Source organism: Phoenix dactylifera, chromosome 2 (assembly GCF_009389715.1).
Source record: "Phoenix dactylifera cultivar Barhee BC4 chromosome 2, palm_55x_up_171113_PBpolish2nd_filt_p, whole genome shotgun sequence".
NCBI lineage: Eukaryota > Viridiplantae > Streptophyta > Magnoliopsida > Arecales > Arecaceae > Phoenix > Phoenix dactylifera.
Window position 1 is genome coordinate 10,655,187 of NC_052393.1, and position 21,522 is coordinate 10,676,708.

General features: G+C 40.1%; 1 protein-coding gene across 1 annotated transcript; it reads left to right on the forward strand.

The window, feature by feature from the left end:
- Positions 1-11,699: 11,699 nt before the first annotated feature.
- On the forward strand, positions 11,700-16,946 carry LOC103705166 (monocopper oxidase-like protein SKU5). The gene is made up of 9 exons (XM_008788790.4): positions 11,700-12,206; positions 12,392-12,501; positions 12,589-12,859; positions 12,954-13,092; positions 13,558-13,924; positions 14,464-14,829; positions 14,923-15,001; positions 16,226-16,425; positions 16,552-16,946. The coding sequence occupies exons 1-9, from the start codon at positions 12,054-12,056 to the stop codon at positions 16,658-16,660; spliced, it is 1,794 nt and encodes a 597-aa protein (XP_008787012.2). The 5' UTR covers positions 11,700-12,053; the 3' UTR covers positions 16,661-16,946.
- The last annotated feature ends 4,576 nt before the right edge of the window (positions 16,947-21,522 follow it).

Consider the following 21,522-nt stretch of genomic DNA (forward strand, 5'->3'; position numbering starts at 1 on the left):
TGTTCCGCTTTGGTCTTGGTGGATTGCTCAAGCGTGCAGTTTGATTAAAAAACATTTATTTCGCATTCTATAATTACACATGCCTTCAACTGATGTTTTAAGTGGGTGAGTGAGAGAGATTTGATAGAGCTTCCTCCTCTAGAGAGGACTATAAGCGAGGGTTCTAACATAAATATTTGATATTAATTCCTTTTCTAGGGTTCTTGGTGCCCTAATTAAATGTCAATGAGACTAGCATTCATGATGGTGATGCATTATTCTAGTATCTAGCTTGAGTGAATCTTGTTAACACGTTTTCTTTTCCGTACAATAATACAAAGTGGGCACTTTGCTGAAATTAATTATTTCTATATATTCGTGCTGTCGTGTGAGCTGAGTCATGCCATGTTGGTCATACGTATCTAAGGAAATAGATGTTTTAAGTTTTATATCATTAGTGGTGTACCCTAATTGCTTACAGTCCATTCTTGCTTCGTCAAAGTGAATAGGAATGTTTGTCCTCGCCCAAAAGACTAATGTTTAGGACCACATCACGTGTCACATGTGCTGATGGCTGCAGACCCAAAATAATGGAGGCCAAACCTGACGTGCACGACCCGTGTTCCTAAGGGGGCGTTTGGTAACCCCAACAGGATCCTCACGGTGATTCAAGATCCCCGGTGATTCGAATGCTGGGATGATTTGATCTCCGGTGATCTAAGATCAATGTGCTTGGTAGGTCATGGTCCAGTGATTAAAAATTTCTGGATATCCATGAGTAACTTGTTTGGTATGGTGCGGAAATTCAAGATCACTGGCTACATAATACCGTAAATACCCTTGATATATCTTAGATGAATTTTTTATGTATTTTTAATTCTCATGAATTAAAAATATAAGTCAATATACTAATTTCTATAATAGCTCCATAATTTTATCACATATTCTACTTTTAGTAGCCCTTATCATATATTTATTAATCATATAAAATATATTATAATAAAATATTAATATATTTATGAATATATTCTATAAAAATATATTTATTACTCCTATAAATTATTAATCTTATAAAATATGTTATTTTTCATTATAGAATTAATATTTTTATTTATACTTATAATAGATTTTTTAATACTAATATTTATTTTGATTAGAAAAATAAGGTAAATAGGAGTAATATAGTAATATATTAAATATTTTCATTATATAAATATAAAATATAACAATATATTTCTACTAGAATTTAAAATTATTCTTCAATAATAATAGGATAATAATATGATTAGTAATATATTATAATATAATACATATCATTAATATAATATATAATATCAATAATATATATATATATATATATATATATATATATATATATATATATATATATATATATATATATATATATAACATTGATATAATATATTGATGGTATATTGATATATCCATTTTTTTGCTAACTTGAGGGGTATTTTTGTCTTTAACTTTCAATCCAGGATCACTGCCCTGGGGTGATCTTGGATTTCCGACCTCAAGGACGGGTATCCCATCACCGAGTTGGGGGATGATTTGAGGAGTGGAGGTGATTTAAGATCACCGCCACGTAGGATCACCGTGGTGCAACCAAACACGGTGATCTCATCACCTCCACCCACATCACTCTTGATCCTAGGACGATCACCCCATACCAAACGCTCCCTAAGTTTCTAATTCCGAACCTGCTTGATAGCCAAGGAACGCCGATAATTTTGCCTCTCTCAAGCTTCTATTCCCAAATTGACATTGATGCTATTGCACGTAATTGCTGCCTGAGCTAGCGAAAGATTAAAATCTACCCAAGAATTCGCATGATTGGCTGAAACTGATACAAATGGATGAGGCGTCCACGAGTCTTGGGGTAGTGCTTCATGTTTTTCAGATGCTTTTACAAAGAGAAGCAGCTTGGGCTTTCAACATCATAATTTCTGCAAAAACTCCAGCTTGTCCTCGTTTTGTTAAATCTGGACTCCATCTTTTATCGTCTTGTCTGTTGCATATGGAGCTGTCGGATTGGGGGCAATCCCCCCGGTTTTTACTGGAAGAATCCAAAAGACATTAAGACTTAAAGGCCAGGAAATGGAGATAAGGATGAGCTAAAATTAATGCTACTTGGTCTTTTAGAACACAGCCAACTTTGTCAGTTCTCGAACCTCGTCATGCAAAGCTCAGAAAAGCAATGGAGAAACGAATATTTCTTTCCAAAGAAATTTAAGCTTATAAGCTTGGAAGGTGATGGACAAAATATTGGCGACTTCGATCTTGGGCTAGATCGATCTTCTTTATTTCGGATATAAACTGAGAATAACTCCGGCGCCCCTGGCCGAAGAGTCAATAGTCGAGAAGCCAAACATCCGAAGAGAACAATTAGCACATGTCGACAAGGACTGACAATTCCAACAACCGACAGCCCTAACAGCTCGCAGTCGTGGCAGCACCACAGCATGCGCTCGACCAACGCTGCACGTCGCCCACGCAAACTGCTCTCGCGCCGCAATCATACTATCGGTCGTTACCTAACCATCAGCGTATTCCACATCAACCCAGGTAACGACAAAACGAGCTTCCCTATATAAAGGGGCGGCTTGGGGACCTCAGGGGGACAAAGGTAACATAATACACAGAGGATGATATTCTACTGAAATTTCTTCCATCTATACTGTTGTCTAAGGGTGCAAATAGGTCGGGTCGGATCATAAGTGACCCCGATCCAACCCAGTTCCTTATTCAAATCTTAATTGTGGACCCAGACCCAACCCAATAGAAGATCGGGCCGGGTCGGGTCCATTGCTAAATTTTTGACCCAACGGATCATTCGGGTCGGGTCGGTCCATGTATAACTCGGACCCAACTCAAAAAAATCGGATCCAGTTCGAGTCAACCCATCCATGGCTTCGCTCTTCCTGCTCTTCCTCCTTGTCGTCCCCTGCGCCGCCCTCTTCATCCTCCACTTGACAGCCGTCGTCTTCCCATGACGCATCCGGATCCCCATCAAGGGCCACCACGTCCTCATCACCGGCAGGTCTAGCGGCACCGGCCTCGCCCTCGCCCTCGCCCGCCGCGCAGCTGCAGAGGGCGCTCGCATCTCCATCCTCGCCTGCAACCCCCACCCCCACCCCCCACCCCCACTACCGCCCGCTTCCAGGAGGCCCACGACGTCATCCAACTCGCCACTAGCGTCGATGCCGCCGCCCTCGCCACCAACGTCCGGGACCCCACCACCTAGCTCGGGCCCTTGAGGAGGCTGGCCCCATCAATGCTCTCATTTGCAACCAGGGCGTGCTCGTGCTTGTGCCCCAGGAACTGGAGGCCGGGTTGCTAGAGGACGCTTCATGGTGGAGCCGTGGAGGTCAACCTCATAGGCTCTCTCCACCTCATTAAAGCCACCCACCTCGATCGCCATGAAGGCTAGAGCAGGGAGACCAGCTTCCCTGCCTCCATCGCCCTCATGTCCTTGCAGACCGGCCAGATCCCATCTACAAGCTCTCCCTCTCTCTCCCTCTCCCTCTCCCTCTCCCACCCTTCCTCTCTCTCCCGTGCCTTCGTCGCCCATCCGATTGCCCCTCCCCCTTGCCTAAGCCTCCTTCACGGTACTAGAAACCCTCATGAGTAGTGAGTCGCGGGCCTCGCAGCCTCGCTTTCTATTTTATAAATGCTCATTCAGCTTTGGGCCTTTGGCCTCTAAGGCATGAGCGTGATTTCAATGTTTACATGGATACAGAGCTTGTGCTAGGCCTTAAGAGAACTTATTTGCACCCATACAGGCCGCAGCTCATAGGCCTAAATAATTTTACAAATTCGAACCAGATCGTGTTGGGGCAGGTCGTAAGATTGAAAACCTAAAATTACTCAAATTTCAAATGGGTCGGATCGGACCCAATTTAGTAAACTCAGACCCAACTTGAAAAATAGAATGGGTCCTATTTTAGGATCCAACCCGGCTCCACAAGTTTTCCAAAATAGATCGGGTCATGGGTCAACCTGACCCATTTATAGCTTTACTGTTTCTCTCTATTCTGATTTAGATATCAGGGGGTCCTCCGTCGGAAACTCTCCGACAAACGGACTTCCACCTTTGGAGGAGTTCCACTTTTTCGTATCTTAGCCAGCTTGTTCAGCTCGTCTCTAGTTGACCTCAAGGTCGTTTAAGCTACACTCCGACCTTGATTCCAGATAAGAGATAAGAAAAAGTAATGATTACTTTTCCAAGATCCTTCTCTTTCAAGTCGGAAAGCCTCAAATTGTGCTCTGATTTTTTTTGCTTAAAGTACAGCGAATATGATTGTCCGCGAGATGCCTTGTGTTGATAAGATCTTCCCGCCGTTTACATAGGCACCCGTTCTTAAAGTATACAAAGTTGGGGATTGGCTACTAGTTTATGTGGGATTATCTGGAGCTCCCCCACAAACAAAAATGGCTTAAACTTCTGAAACTTGAACACTGTGAGCATGCAAATCCTCTGTAGCTTCTCAAGCATGAATATTTACACATCACCGATGGTTGGTGTCCAACATAACACCAATACACACTTAATCAGAGGGTTACCTTAAAGCATTACAGTTCTCAGAATTATGCGTAATCTCGTCTATTATGTCTATTATGGCATATACAATATTGGATATCATAACTGCTACATATTGCATGCACAATTTTAGTATAATTTTTTTATAGAGTTTTATAAAACACATAATCTATTTTTTTATAATATTTTCTGTGGGATTTTGTCAATTTTTCGCGTCCCATGCTGACATCTCATTAATTAAAAACTTTTCCTCAACCCATCGGCCCTCGCCCCTTTTCTTCCCCCCTAATGCCCTATTTTCTTTTGAGGCTCGGAGGGGCTACTCTCTATGTGTCTACCTTGTGTCCACCTCCCGCTTGGATTAGAGACCAGACTCTATAAAAAGGTTCAGGTTCTACTTTTCGTAAAAAAAATTATTGATCTTTTTTCACGACGTCAACCAGATTCTATCATGCACAGATCTTCAAGCACTTTAAACTCTTTCATTCATCTGTTCACACAAATCTCAAAATAGTAATTGCCCAATCCAATGTTGGATTCACGTGAAGGAAAGTGAATGGTTCATCTGCTCGCGGAACTTGAGGTTTATATATACGTGGATAGAATCGGTGCCTTGCCATGGACTGTACCTTGGGAGCCAACCAATGTTCAGTGGTCCAATTAACAATGTCTCCCCCTTTTCTGCTTTGAAAGGTTTATTTTGGGCGTCAGCCCATGAACCTGCGCTGGTGGCCTGGTGCTGTCCATGCAGCGAGCTTGATGTTGGCCGTTAGGTTACCTTTTGAGGGTCAATTGAGCTCCACTCACCGTTTCACAGTAGCCGTGCTCGTGAGGAGATCTTTTCACGTTCTCTTCCCACTTTTAGCGCTTAAAAGTTAAGAAGACGTGGTTACCTTTTAAATTCACGACCAGAAATGCCTTTTACCATCTTTTCCCACTTTTGAGCAAAGCTGTCAATGACTTTCCCTCAAGTTCACTCCGGCAATTTGCTTAAAAGTAAAGTCTAATGCTGCAAGCTGTTTTGGAACTAAAGTTGTGATGATCCGTACGGACATGTATTTTGACCCACATCAGTTATTTACTAGGTAGATCTTGGATACTTATATAGGATTAAAAAATCCAAATAATACCTACCAGTTAGCCATTTTAGGTGAGATCCTATATTATTACAGATGGTATCATAACTGATTCGGCTTATAACCTATGTGGACTAGGGGATACTGTATCACGAATCCATTGGAACAGATCATAGGCTGATCGTTGTGTTTGTGATTAAATTTGAATGGATTTGAACCCTTAGCCTGACGAGGACGTTAGGACTTAAACATGGAGAGTATGTGAGGACCTGTGTAGACATATGTTTAGTTTCATAGCGGTTATTTGCTGGGTAGATCTTGAGTACTTATAAATGATTAAGGAACTCAAATAACACCTTCCGGTTAGCCATTTTGGATGAGATCCTGAATTGTTAGAAAAAATGGTGGTGGCAGGGTCATACTTGTTTCCATTCTTATCATCACTCTATTTAGACATGACTGGAGCCTAAGCAAACTTTTTTGGCATTGTTGGTTTGCTGTTGCCATGCCTTTGATTAACTTCCCAAAGTTACAAATCATTCATTAAGTAAAGATCAAGCAACATATGAAAAGTATATGCTTGTTTTTAAAGTTTGCAAACGCTATTAATCTATAGCAACTTCTCTTTATCTTCAGTAGGTTGTGTTCATGGCTAGTTGAGGAAGTTAAAAGGAAACATTTTTAAAGATTGCCTCGTAGCTAGTAATCCATTATATATCCCCAGCAGATTGCTTTCATTAGCATGCATGCTCCCAAGGAGGCAGCTTAATTTGAAAGTATAGAATTGAAATAGTTCTTGACCGTTATCAAACGTTTGGTCGGATGCTATAACCCTTAGCGGTCGTAGCAAGAAGGATGTCGACCCTCACTTGGATCCCTGATGTATGAATCTTTGGTTCCGCGAGTGGTTTCTTGGTCTATCCTGGAACCTGGGCTCCAACCTAGGTAGGGGGAGGGGCAGTAGAGGGCAAAGGATAAGACTCATTTGTGGAAGAAAATATTAGTCTAAAACTCATTTCACAAACTTTTTCATTGTGTCATAACAAATGAAACTCTAAAGATAAAGTTGCAGATCAAGTCCTGCAAGATTATTGGGCGTCTGAACCAGCCCACCACTTTACCATTTCGTGACAGGTTTTAGATGCAAATGAATCTCAAATCTAGCATTTTCACCACTTCTATATAAGTGTTGGCCAGTATCTTTTTTCATGTGGCCTAATTGTGTTGGTAAAATCAAACTTGCATTAGATATTCTGCATCCAGAATTTGATTTTTTGCATCTAATAATAGCTCATCCTTGCTTCACACCACCCCTTCTTCAAACTTCAAGTTTATAGAAGCAGAAGTCCTGAGTTAATAACAAAAATTTTGCTTATACTCATTGTTAATTCCACATCTTCTGGATATTTTTGCCCCGAGTCTTGCACTTTACTGACCTTTTAACCCTTGCCCCTCCATCGCTGATCCCGGACCAGTCAAGTCTTCAGCAAGAAGTCGTCAGATCCTGAATCTTATCAGTTGTTACGCCAAGGATTATGTTCTTCTGCAATCCTAGTTATGTTTAAACAATCAACAAAAACTAGTGGAAGGGCTGATTTGCATACACAAAAAGTTTCACAATTTTTTTAATATAAATGTGAAAAAGATAGAGATTAATATGCAATATAGGAGGTTCGAGCATAAGCTAAAAAAGCATGGTCCACCCATCTGTTTTTTCCCATGACATTGTATACGTCCATAAAGTTTTGGAGAGTTACATTTATTTGATTTACAAGGAAGAGCATGCATGGGCCTGCTGGAGGCCAACGGCCTATATATAGATATGAACCTCTTCCCAAAAATGAAAATGTTGAATGCATGCTGGTTAATTGCCAAGTGCATGGATCCTCTCTGAAGCACGGTATACACCGTAGAGTCCGATGCAGTGCTCGACGGCCATCTTCAGAAGATGGACGGCCATTAAATAAGGCGCTCTTTTCTGCCATATATGGCGTGTCTTGTTTGATGACCATTCATTTTTTGATGGCAGCTATCGAGTGCTACATCAGACTTTGCGGTGCAAACCATACATTGTTTCCAAGCACATCAAAACCATTCAGCTTAATCTTGACCTAGCCCGAAATTTCTGTATTTTCTTGAGACACTCTTGGCATCGCTTTGGTGGCTCCATTTGCATCATAAAGACCTATTGATAGTTAAATTAATCATCCTGAAAGGACCACATGATGAGCCAATATGCTTTCTAACACCAGTCAAAACTTTTGGAAATGGGTTTTGACATCAAAATTTCTGTAGCTCGTCATCTTGAGTTCCTCGTAGCTCCAAGAGACTGCCAACGTAAGAGTCCAGCATGATGACTCTAATAGAGGCACCTGTGTGGCCGCAGCAGAAGAAAGTAGAGGGGCCAGGTAAACAAGCTAAACAAGCACGCAGGACGGAAATATTAGGAGCGGCTCAATAAATTTGGAGGCCTAAAGCGAACTCATTAATAATAATAATATATGCATTTGAAAATTATTTGGGGGCCCCAATGTATTTAGAGCTAAGAGCCTTTTGGAAGCCTCAATGTATTTATAGCTAAGAGACTTTAGGCCGGAGCCTTAGATGACTGCCTCAGTTGCCTAAGGATTGAGCCGGTCCTGGAAAAAATTTAGATCCAACAAGTCGGAAATAAAATCAGACATGTTTGTTGACGAGCCTATCAGAGATTCTAGGATTGTTTCTCTAAATGTTGTAGTGAGAGGAGTTAAACAAAAAGTTTGTACATGGAATATATTCAATAAATACCATAAGGATTCATTCTATTGTTCTCCAATTTGAAGGATTAGTTTTCTAAAATGCCAAGGCTTGCCAAGACTTCACTCATAAAATAAAAAAAAATCATGCAGGGCCGCATTGTATGGACTTACAAACATGCCCATGATTGTCCTGTGAAATATATTGACTTCTGCCTATTTCATTGTCCTGTGAAATCTTGTGGTTCACCAAAATCTTTGAGACAATTCATGACCGCTCCTTATCTTTCTTCAGCATATGCATTGTGAAGTGTTTCCTTTATTCTAATTGTGTGCACAACATTCTTGTTTGCAACGGAGGTAATAAACCAAGTAGGATTATCCTTCTATTGAAAGAGGATATTGTCTCACCATCGCCATCAACCGTGCTATTGTCATTAACTTGATAATTAGATCATCACCTGAGGGTTAGTCTAACTGAAGGTGCAACTCAACTCATTTTGGTTGGACGGAAGACTAATCAAATCTCATTAGGATGCATCAAACAACCCAAAACAGATAGACCAAAAGTATTTTTTTGGGCCGTGACATCCTCCTATTCGACATAGCCTATGGGCCGAGTTCACTCTGATACTATTTTTAACAATTCAGGACCTCATCCAAAATAGCTAACCGAAAGATATTTTTTAGGTTTTTTAGTCCTGTATAAGTACTGAGGATTTTCTCGATGTATAACTAATATAAAACTAAATACACGCCGACATGATTGCTCACAATGCAAAATTAACATTCGTTGTTCAGAATCTGTCGCTTTTGTAAGCCTGAGAGCATCCTAACGACAAAACATGGGAATGCAGCAATCGGCATGCGAGCTCCCATCACCGCAGCCCAGCCCGGTGGAAGCTCCAGCGGTGATCAGCAAATGCCAACCGTTTGACCAATAAGAATCGAGAAATTAGAGATCCATAGACCATAGTGGTGGTACTTTATAACCTTTGTTGGTAGCTAATATTTAAACTTGTGGCGTTTACGTCGTTTGCCGGTGAATGATGACTAAAGTTTCCTTTTCTTGTGATAGATTGGAAGGTGTAGCTCATCGATGCGAGCAGTTTCCTTGAAGGAAAACGCAGTCTCACAGAGCTCTGTACTAGCGGACGTGCTTCACGGAGCAAGCGCTGGATCTTGGCTTTTTTTGAAAACCTTTTGGCAGCTCTCTGCAGTCCTGGATGAGTGCGAGTTTTACCAAGGTAAGTCGCAAGCCTTGAGCCTACGGACCGTTCTTGTCTCTCTTCTTTCCTCCAACGGCCCGCTTCCACAAGGTTAAGATTAAACAAGCCCCATCGTCTGTTTCATTTGAAAATTTATATCAGCAGACAAAACCTTCAGTGGTGGACCAGATCCTGCCTAGTTGCAGGCGGAAATCGCATCATTAAAGATGGCGTTTGTGTGGCGGAGCGGAGCGGGGAGGTGAGCACACTTCCGGTGAACAGACCGCGCCAGATCTACTGGCTGGACTCCGGACTCCGGTGGAAGTTAGTGCGGGGGCCCACAGTGCACATGCCTCTTCAGATGTAGCAAAGATCAAGAGTTCTATATCCAACATCACGTACCTAACCAACGAGCTACTTGCTGACACGTGTGGAGTTGCGAATGTTGGTAGCTCCGAATTGTTGATTACCATTCGGTGTGTACAGAAGTGCACAGCGGATCCTCCGCCGTTCCCACGGATCGGCGCCTTCTCCTGGCGATTCGCTGGCGTCGTCGTCGGCCAATCAGGATTCAGGATATTCTCCGCACTTTCAAGCCGTGGGTGCTCGAAGAGGAATACCATACGCCTCAATGCTCCAATCTTTGAGTGCCAAGTAAGTGACTTACCTTTGATTTTTTTTTTTTTTGATACAGGGGCAGCCCACAAATAATCCACAAATATAAAGTAACAGATACAAAATGAGTTCAAATAATTTCTTCAGAATCTCTCCAAGTAAGTGACCTCCACCTATGATTTAAGGGCATGATCCAGGTATGCTCCAAAGCATCGAGTTGTAACTTTGATGATTTGTATTTTCCATAGTATAGTCAGCCATGCAAACCTCAAAGTTTGTTGTTCATTAATTGAAGATGGAGGTTAAAGTTGAAATTTATTCCTGTCCGATGGAGAGGCATTGCAAGTAGTGGACCCAAAGTTTTGATAGCATATACCTCATCAACTGTCTTATTGAATGACTTGAAACAAGATAATAAAGGACAAATAGGACCAAGATAGAACAAACGGGGTGATGCATCAATCACATAAATTTATAATAGTCACAAATTTGATGTTTATAAATAGCTTCTTTATAAGGAGAGAGTGAGGAGGATGAGCGTTACTAGAGCAGTATTAAATGCAACTGAAACTTGATCTTGGAGACATGAGAATCCTTCGGAATTAAATTCAACATTTTTATATGATCAAGAATGTTTTAGATCTTAAGCTTAGCTATGAGAAAGCAAACAATTGGAATTGCCTACTTTTGGTTGAGTATAAGTTGTAGATCCTCACCACTTCTCTATGTCCTTGGTTGTTAGCTGAAGCGTGCCACTACGGCCAGGTCAGGGTTCCAATAGTGATGGAGAGGGAGAGAGGAAAAACAAAGAATGAGGCACTTCAAATATGAACTACGTGAAATTGACAAATGCCTCGCATGAGTGGATGTGATTGAGAGGCAATTGATTATTATGGAGTGCCACACCAATCGAGGAAGAACAAATTTTGCAACAAGTTTGAGCCTAGTAGCCTTTTTCTTTAAAATCAACCATCTTGGTCCGTCTCGTCTCACATGAGCTCAAGTCTCACAGCCAATATAAATATATATAAATATATATATATATATACATATATATATATATAGAGAGAGAGAGAGAGAGAGAGAGAGAGAGAGAGAGAGAGAGAATCTCATAGGCATAATTTTTCTTTCCAGTTTTTCTGCAACTAAGAAATTTGGTCAAACAAGCATCTCATATTTTATTTATTTATTATCAAAAAGCCATTTAGTTTTGAAGATTTTAGGTACTTTAACCCTTGGTCCCATGGCTCGACTAAGTTCCAAACAATATATGCATTTGATATTATATATATATATATATATATATATATATATATATATATATATATATATATATATATATATATATATATATATTCGAGTTTGTCTAAATTTACTTACTCCTCCTTCATTTCAGCAATCCTCGAAACCATCCATCATTGCATGGGGGCCAATTGCAGGCTTTTAGACTGTAGGTGAGCACCAGTTTGCTGTCCATGGAATAATTCATTGTACAAAAACTTAGACCATCCATCACCTTGCTCATCTTTCGTTGAACGGGTTTAATCAGTAAAAAAACTTTATCACAGTCCAAGCAGCAGGTAGCTAACACCAGACCTCACTGCTCTCCGTACTCCAACTAGGGGAGCAGCCTGCGAGGCACTCTGATTGCGGCAGCACACTTTGCTCCTTTACGTTGTCCTTCTCATCCCTCCGCCATTCCTCTCTCTCTCTACTCAACCCTCTTCACTCCTTCGCAACACGCCCCCATTTGCACGCGAAGGGCGAGCAGCCGGTAATGTGAATCCCAGGCACTCCGACTGGTAAGCAGGCGACCGCGTCTTACTTCCCCCTCTTCTCTCCGGTTCCTTGGACTACCCTGGAGGTGCGGTCAGATAGTAGAATGGCGGAGCGGTGGCGTATTCCGGCGGCATTGGTGGCGGCGGTGGTCTGGGCGTCGATGGTGGCGGTCCCCTGCTCCGCCGAAGATCCCTACGCCTACTTCGACTGGGACGTCTCCTACGTCACCGCCGCCCCCCTTGGCGTCAAGCAGCAGGTCTGCCTCTTCCCTCTGTTTCTTTTTTCTTTTTTTTTCATAAATGACCTGTCGACGTAATTTTTGGAATCCATTCATCAATTGAAACTATTTTTTTTACTTAAAGCCTTTTTTTTTTTAGTTCCTCGTTTTTATTCTTTTAACTTTTTCCTTTCCTCCAATCCTTTTCTCTTTGTTGGTGGCAGGTCATAGCTATCAACGGCCAGTTCCCCGGTCCAATCGTCAACGTGACGACGAACTGGAACATTGTCGTCAACGTTCTTAACGATCTCGATGAGGATCTCCTCCTCACTTGGTAGTACCGACCGTTAGCCTCTCAACCCCCTTAAAATTTCTCATGGTGATGAGCACCGGATCTTTAAATCTTTTATGGTGGCTATAGGGATGGCATCCAGCAACGCAAGAATTCTTGGCAAGACGGAGTGTCGGGCACGAACTGCCCCATCCCATCAGGCTGGAACTGGACATACCAATTCCAGGTGAAGGACCAGATTGGGAGCTTCTTCTACTTCCCCCCTCTGAACTTCCAGCGAGCGGCCGGTGGGTTCGGCGGGATCACGATCAATAACCGGGATGTCATCGCCGTGCCCTTCGGGAAGCCGGACGGGGACATCACCCTTTTCATTGGGGATTGGTATATCAGGAACCATACGGTCAGTACAATTGCGAAACTTTAACAAAGAATGCCTGATATGAACTACTGGATTTTGGCTCAAGAAGCTTGACGGGAAGTTTTGGGTGGTTTAGGACCTGAGGAAGGCTCTTAATGAAGGAAAAGATCTTGGGATGCCAGATGGTGTTCTTATGAATGGGAAGGGCCCGTATCGATACAATAAGACACTTGTTCCGGCTGGTATCGACTACGAGTCTATCAATGTTCATCCTGGTAATTAGTCTTCCTGTTAATGATTCTATATTTCTGTGGATATGAGGCATTTTCTGGTTCTGCCATTTAGTTTTGTGATATGCTGAGTTGGTGCTTTTATTCCTGATAGGAATTTTATGTATAGCCTAGAAACTCTACTCCATCATCCATTTAAGCTGAGACTGATGTTTCTATAGCAATTTTCATAAATTATGCACAAATAGCCTATCTGCTTCATTCCATCAAGAACAAAAAAAAGGAAAGAAAAAGAAAAAACTGTGAGTCAAAAGTTAATACCGTATCTTGAATTTAGTCCTCGACCAAATGGATAGAATGTAACATGTACTGCAATAGTTATATACTTGGTTATATTAGAAGTTCACAAAAGCATATATATATATTGGCACAAATTTAAGGAACTAAAAATCTTGTATGCTTTTCTGATTTAGGCATATGATGGCTGACTATGATTTGGCCTTGGAGCAGGCAAAACATACCGTTTCCGTGTGCACAATGTTGGCATCTCTACTAGTCTGAACTTCAGAATCCAGAATCATAACATGCTGCTTGTGGAGACAGAAGGCTCGTACACTGTGCAACAGAATTACACCAACCTAGATATTCATGTGGGGCAGTCATACTCCTTCTTGGTTACAATGGATCAGAATGCGAGTAGCGATTACTACATTGTGGCAAGTGCTAGGTTTGTAAATGAGTCACGTTGGGTAAGAGTTACTGGTGTTGCCATTCTGCACTATTCAAATTCCAAAGGCAAAGCATCCGGTCCTCTTCCAGATCCTCCTCAAGATTTCTACGACAAGACTTACTCAATGAATCAGGCAAGATCCATCAGGTCTGTGTACGTTGTCGAATATGGTTCATTTGCAGGTGTAGCTTGGCTGTTTTTCCTAAAAATTTTGGTATCTGTGCTCCTGCTTGTTCATCATAAAATGGCATTCATGGATTATATCACTTTGCCACTTTATATCTGCATTCGTGGATTATATCACTTTGCCACTTTATATTTGTGACTATGTAGGCTCTTGTTTTTGACCATGTCTATATCAGAGCCTGTTTATAGATAAAGCATATATGACTGATCTCTGGTATTTACAATGATTTTTATTGTCCTTCCACCCACAGTTTTTTTTAATCACTTCTTGTTAGATAGGTGGACCTTGTTGGTGTATTGAGAAGAGATTTGGTTCTTATCTCACCTTAAGTGGCGTTGATGGGAGATTTGGGTACTTCTATTTTTTTCCTTCTCTCTCTTTTCTGAAAGAAAATGAAGGGAGAGTCGGCTCCCTCGCTACCTGCATGTTTACTTGTTTCTCCTGCTTGTCATATATGACTTCCTAGCCTTCATTCTGAGAGTTCATTGTACTCTATCAGGTGGAATCTAAGTTCTGGTGCTGCACGGACCAATCCTCAGGGATCTTTCAGATATGCTTCAATCAATGTGACCCAGTTGTATGTGTTGAAAAACACACCACCGGTGGTTATTAATGGAAAAAGTCGATCTACAATCAATGGAATTTCATATTCTCCTCCTGCAACACCACTGAGGCTTGCTGATCTGTATAATATCGAGGGAGTATACACACTTGATTTTCCCACAAGGCCACTCAAGGGTGCTTCTAAGATTGGAAGATCAGTGATCAATGGTACATTCAGGGGATTCATGGAAATCGTATTTCAGAACAATGATACTAAAGTTCAGAGTTACCATATGGATGGATATTCATTTTTTGTTGTTGGGTAAGGACTGCATCACAGTTCATATTTAAATGTGTACATATGCATGTGTTCACTTATCTTGCTGCTAACAGCATGGGCTTCTGTTAATTGCAGGATGGACTATGGAGAGTGGACAGAAGATAGCAGAGGAACATATAATAAAGGGGATGGTGTAGCACGCTGCACGACACAGGTGTAGAGCTTGAAACTTTCCTCATTCTCATGCAATTGGATACAAAGATTAAGTTATCATCCTTATGTATTCTTGAATCTGCTTGTTTATGAATCATCAAAATTACCTGATAGTTTGATTATTTTTCATTTTTTTTTGTTAACGCCATCAGCTTGAGCTTCTTAAGATGGGTTTGTTTTATAGTGATACTTGTGATGCATCTAATACATCTGTGCTATTCAATTTAGCAATGCTCCTTACAAAAACTTTATTGACCGAGATATCAATTGGCTACTTGAATAGTATTTTTGGAACTTTTAAAGGTCACCAAATATTATCCTACTTCTGGATGTGAAGCATTTTATTTTATATACTTTTTATTTGATTCTAATATAAAGAAGTTTTTCTGGATCTAGCCAACTGCTTTTTTATTTCAGAATTTCAGCAGTAGTATTTTGCCTCTTTTTTCATTTTTATTTTTTTTAAGAACTAGCTTGGGAAGCCAGTGCTCCAGCCTAAATCAGGGCCATGGATTTGAACCTATGTCACTGGTACCCAACACCGAGTAACTTTACCATCTCAAGGAGTTTTCACTAGTCGATGATGATACTCTTGTTAGATCCTAGGTATTCTTGGTTTGAAACCTACTAGCATGAATTATTAGAGCTAATGCCTTTTTACCTGCTAGTTCAGAACTTGCATATTTCCTTTTTACCTTCCAGTTTCCATTTTTCAAACTAGTGTTTGGCATATGAAATGAACTTAAGAGAAGGACGGATTGCTATCTTTTCCTGAGCAACGCATGCGAAATTGGACTGTTTTTCAAAATTCAGAAGTGGCTGAATAAGACATGTTACTAGGTGGTGGGGTTCCTATAGCAATAATCAGGATTTCGTCGGCTTTAAACAGTGTGGGGGCTGCAAGGCCAGATTTTCTGGGTGTTCATGTCATTGTTTTGATTGGTTGAATTTATTATAGTATTCAGTACCTAGTATCCAGTTTTATAACATAGTCTTTGAAAATACTCCTAGATGCACGATATGTTCTTTCTGTATGATTTGTAGCACACAAACTATCAAGGTCGCTGTTAATTGCTCTATCATTCCTATGTATGAATGCTTTTTATAAGAAATGTGTCATTTTGTATACTGGGAATCAGGAACATGCTGAAATGTTGCTTACTGTGATATCCTAACTGTGGAGACAATGATCACTTAGTAACATGTCTGCCCGCATTATTCTCAGGTTTTCCCAGGAGCATGGACTGCAATCTTAGTCTCTCTGGACAATGTGGGATTCTGGAATGTGCGAGCGCAGAATCTTGACTCATGGTACCTTGGGCAGGAAGTCTACGTAAGGGTTGTCAATCCAGAAATGACCAACAAAACAGAGTTGCCTGTGCCAGATAATGCCCTTTATTGCGGTCGCCTCCAAAAGTATCAGAAGTATGTCAACAAAACCTGCATACTTTATCTTCTTGCTAGAAGATAGGCTTGCTAACATGATGCATGTATTCTTGTTGCTTGAAGTTTACAATTACTGATATTTTGGTTACTTTCAAAAATTTTCAGTGAGCAGACTCCTCATCACAAAGCAACTTCATCTTCTTCAACCACCTATATAAGAGGCATTTTGCTCATTCTGATGCTGCTTCTGGTTTCGGTTGCTGTGCTGCCATAAAAAAGTCCAATTTTCTTGTGAGGAACATTACCCCATGAGCAATTATGTGGTTGAGTTTGTAGGTTGTGCATCTTTTGCTATGGATGTGTTCTCTGTGATTTATAACTTGTTTCCTGGATTGTGCCCATCTAATTTTCAGTTTGGGTTATTTAGGGGGACCAACCATTCTTTCAACCTTGTGTTTATGTACCTGTTATTTATAGCTTCCATTCTGTGTGGCTATGTAATACAAGCTTCGGTGTCGATCTTAAATGAAATTGCATCCGCTGGCTAGCGTTTCCATCTATATTTTAATTCTTTGATCTTTTTTGCTTCCACTGGCTATGTTGTTGGTTTTCACAGCGAACTGTGGATAAGAAACAGAAAGGAGTGCTGGCGTTTCTTCAGATTGGGATACGGGAGGCATGCATGCGAGCTGTTCATGTCCGCTCGTATAGCTATCTCAACAAATAATTAACAAAACACGATGGTCTCTATTTACTCGTATAGCTATTCATGTTCCTTCCGCTGAAGCGGTTTATAAGTAATTGTAACGCTTCTATTTACTCTCTTCTGTTTATGAAGTTAGAACAATTTAAGCTCTTGCTAGTTCTGAAAATCAATAATGAGATGGAAAAGTTTCATTCTTATCATATCTCTTCCTGAGGGATTAGAAGCATTTTCATCTCAGCAAGCAAATAAGAGATCAAAAACAATATTAGTCTGCACATGGTAACTCCAAACTTTAGTCTCAAACTACGGCCTTTATAGAACTTCTGGGATACATGTAAGTGGTATGTAGTTGTATGATGCATTATAGACACTATAATGATGTAATATCTGTTTCAATAATATATCTGCTTATTTTATTTTTTTTTTGGTACAATGGCCGCTCACACAGCTCTTGCATGAGTATAGCCTATAGAGTCAAGAGAAAGGAGATGATGCAGAGATGAATGGGCAGCTATATAACTATGTTCGGAAGAACTTTCTCGAATGTTGAGCAGCAAAAGAGGCAACTCAATCTGCGGCCTTATTCGGCATATATGAAGAGCCTGAAAGGAGCCGCAATCTCTCACGAGCCTATAAATGTCACATGCAAGTAACGGGTGTCCATCCCTCCCATCAGACTTTGTCCCATATTAACTTGATCACCTTAGCTAAATTCCCTCCAAGGCAGATGCGGTCAGCCCCTAGAGCATACTTCGTGTAGGTGATGCCCTCTCATGTTAGCTCCGTCTCTGTAATTGTTACATCAAAAATGTGTCGCCCTCCAACTGCAATTAATCTGGAGCGATGACCCTGATCGCCTCCTCTTTCTCCATACCTACTTATCTGTTCAGGTGGCTGTGTTGCCCGCGTGCTGTCGACTAATAGAGAGGATTCTAAAGACGCGGTCCCCAGACTTGGCTCATTTTTTGCCACTTGCCCGGGCTTGGGGGGGCCTCCGAAATATGTTTCTCGGTGTAAACGGAGGAAGAAATAGTCTCATGCATGTTACCGTGCGTCCCAAACTCTCAATTCACCGAAGCAATATGATTCCGGCATGCGACCCCAAGAAAAGCATGCGTACTTTGCCTTGATTTTTGGTGTGCATGGTGCTTTCGGTCCTCCTCTTTTAATGCTTCCCCTTTTTTAATCAATGTCGAGCCTACCACCGAAATCCTTGCCTATCATGTTGTCAGCCTTCACCGACAAGAGAACCTACTCAGAATTCAGAAAGCAAGGAGCATCAATAATACAAAAGCAAATGAGTATTTATCAACTCATTTCGCACCAATACTGCTCTAGATGCTGTTTTCCTTCTAAGAATAGCTTCTCACTTCTAGCTCTAAAAATATTATGTGGATACCGTCGTTAAATAGCTAGATATACCCTACTTGTACATTCTTTGTAGGGCCAAAACTATCTCATAAACTCGTATGGCCAAAACTATCTCATAAACTCGTATGAAGTGTCATGATAGAAAAGCATTGCTGTAAATTCCAGATAAGAAAGGGAATGATACAAGAGATTAAAGAGGCAACAGAAAAGCAGGAAAGGTTCTCCCACTGGGGCTTAAGGTGGAGTCTTCACCAGCTAGGGTCTAGGGACCTGGTAAGCTTTTTTTGGAGCAGAATCATTAGGCCCAGCGAAGATGGAATCAGCAAGTCACTATCGGTTAAGATTGAAACATTGAGAGGGACTGACATCGTCACTATCGGTTTGAATGATTGAGCTGAAAATCCTATAGAATTTGTGGGTTGGACCAATACAACCAGCAAAATCATAGGATTGCTGGCTGCGCTAGGCCTATATTCATAAATACCCGGAAGTAGCTTTGGAATGGACATCCAAACATGCCCTTAATGTTTTAACCATTGAATCCATTCATTTATAAGAAAACTTGAATTCTATATATCAATCTCATTGGCCACTGAGAGTTTTCTCATTTATTCCATGAGATGAGCTTCGAGGGGAAGGATTTGATCCATTTGAAGCTTGTTAGTGTCGTAAGACAAAAAACTTGAAGCGATCGGAAACCCTAGGCTATAATTTTGGGCCTAACCTTGAGTAAGTAGAAAGAGAGCACCAAAAAAAGGTTCTACCAGCCTATACTGGATTTTCGAGTCAAGTTCACTTTGGCTGGTTATGATCTTGTTCATTTTGTACAACCTAGATTACTTCTCATGGTCTATGCTGATTTTCATGAATTATATACAAGTCAGTTGTTTCATTGTTCTTTAAAATTTAAGTGTTCATATTTTTCCTTGACCGCATGACTCCTTGAAGGTTTTTTTTTCTTCTAGTAACTGTTGTTCAGAATCAATGAATATTGCAAATTATTTAGAGTTTACAGATCAAGTATTTGTTGACCTTGAATAGTTGATGTCATGTGCCGTTGCTTTTGCCTTTTCCGCACCTTGTTGTCAATGCCTTTGCTTCCAATTCTTCTATGCACTTATATTGATAGGAAAAGTTATTTTCCTTTTTTTTTGTTAATTTCTTGTAGTTATTTGGTTCCTTTAAACATTTCTAGGTTTCTCTCTAACTTTTTATCAGAATCATTACAACATTTTGTTACATCTGAAACACTTGATTCACTATCTTTAAAAATAATTTTCAAATGCCTATCTTTAATGACGCTCATTCACACAATATTGTGTACGGGAATTGATGATTCACTATCTTTTTGATACACTTGTTTGTGAATGTCTTTAACCTAGAGGGCAGTTAGGATGATGCAGTTGGCTTGCGAGCCACCCCAAATTTCATCTTCATTACCAACCGACCAAAACCCACCTGCAGATCCAAGTCCTGCCTAACTTCACATTTTCTAACTCAGTTACAATCTGGTCAAGTCCATACGAGAGAGATGAGCTATTAGAAGATTTCAAATGTGATACAACAATAGCTATCTAAGAAGGAATCCTGGCAGTTACATGTAGTAAGTCATATTAATCATTATATTTAACCTTTTATTTAGTTGATAGATACTGCAGCATGTTTCTGATCGAGGATCCTTATGTTTATTTTAATGACACGTGGTTATCGTATATACCTACATCATATGAACCGCATAGAGTATGTACATACATAAATGCATGGGTACGTGCATACATATATATAGTTTTAAGTTATATTTTAATGCATATAAGCTATTTGGTCTGGCTTGGCCGGATTCAGAGCTCTACTACAACAATTTTGGTTCAGTTAGTTTAAGATTTGGGCAAAACACTTTCCTTGTCATTAACCTAACTCAATACAACCTTGGAATCAACTTGGTGAATGCAAGCCACCAACTTCACCTTCATCCAAATAAAATATGTCCTTTTAGTACAAAGTTGTAGCTCTTTTATTTAATTAGTTTCAACCTTCAAGTCAATCCCAGCCACAATTAGAGAGGGGTTTTGACCAAAATAGAGTATATTCTAAAAAACAAAAGTGGGACACCTTTTCTCCACACCCATACGTACTATGTAACAAATAGGGCTGATGATGGGCCGATTTTGGGCCAAAAAGCTATCAATTTTAAATTAACCCAGCCTAAAGTTTGATTAAAACAATAAATATAATTTAGACCCTCTCGTTCTGGATTCTCCTGTCGCGACTTGGAAATGGAATGTTCATCCGCGGATACCACACCAATAATTAGTACACGAAGCGCAGGGCAAGCACTCTCTTCTCGAGATTTAACGTTCCACCTACCGTGTGATGCCTACCACCAAGAGTCTTAGGAAAATGCTAATCACTCCTTTAAGTAATCCAATTCCGCAATCCATAGACCACGCACGCCATGCCAATCTCAATTCTTCAAGCCTCTGACAAGTAGTTAATGCAATATTATTTATCCAAAAAATACCACTTATAACATTGTAATCCCATCCGGCGCTCCATATCAAAAAATAGCAAAGCATCATTTTTTACTTTTTTTATTCTAACAATAAAAAATAAAAGTATATTTTTATTTTATTTAAATTTTAAAAATATAAATCAATTTGATAAATATAAATATAGTAACAATCACTATAACAACGACAATGATGGTAAAATAAAATCATGATGATAATGATGATGACAGCAGTAATAAAATCGACAATGATAACAACTAAAATAACAATTACAGCAGTGTTAGTGGTAGGGATCATGATATATTGACATGTAAAGCCGATGGTAGGAGGTAGAGATGACGCTAAAAGTGATAGTAAAAAATACGTATTTTTTATTTTTGAAATTTTTTAGAAGTAATTTTTTAAATAATAAATTAATATTAAATAAAAAATAATCAAATATCTTTTACTTTAAATTTATTTTAAGAATAAAAATATATAATATAAAAATAAAAATAAAAAACAAAAATGATGTTTAGCAGGCTAAGGAGATCGTCGGAACGGAAAGAGAGA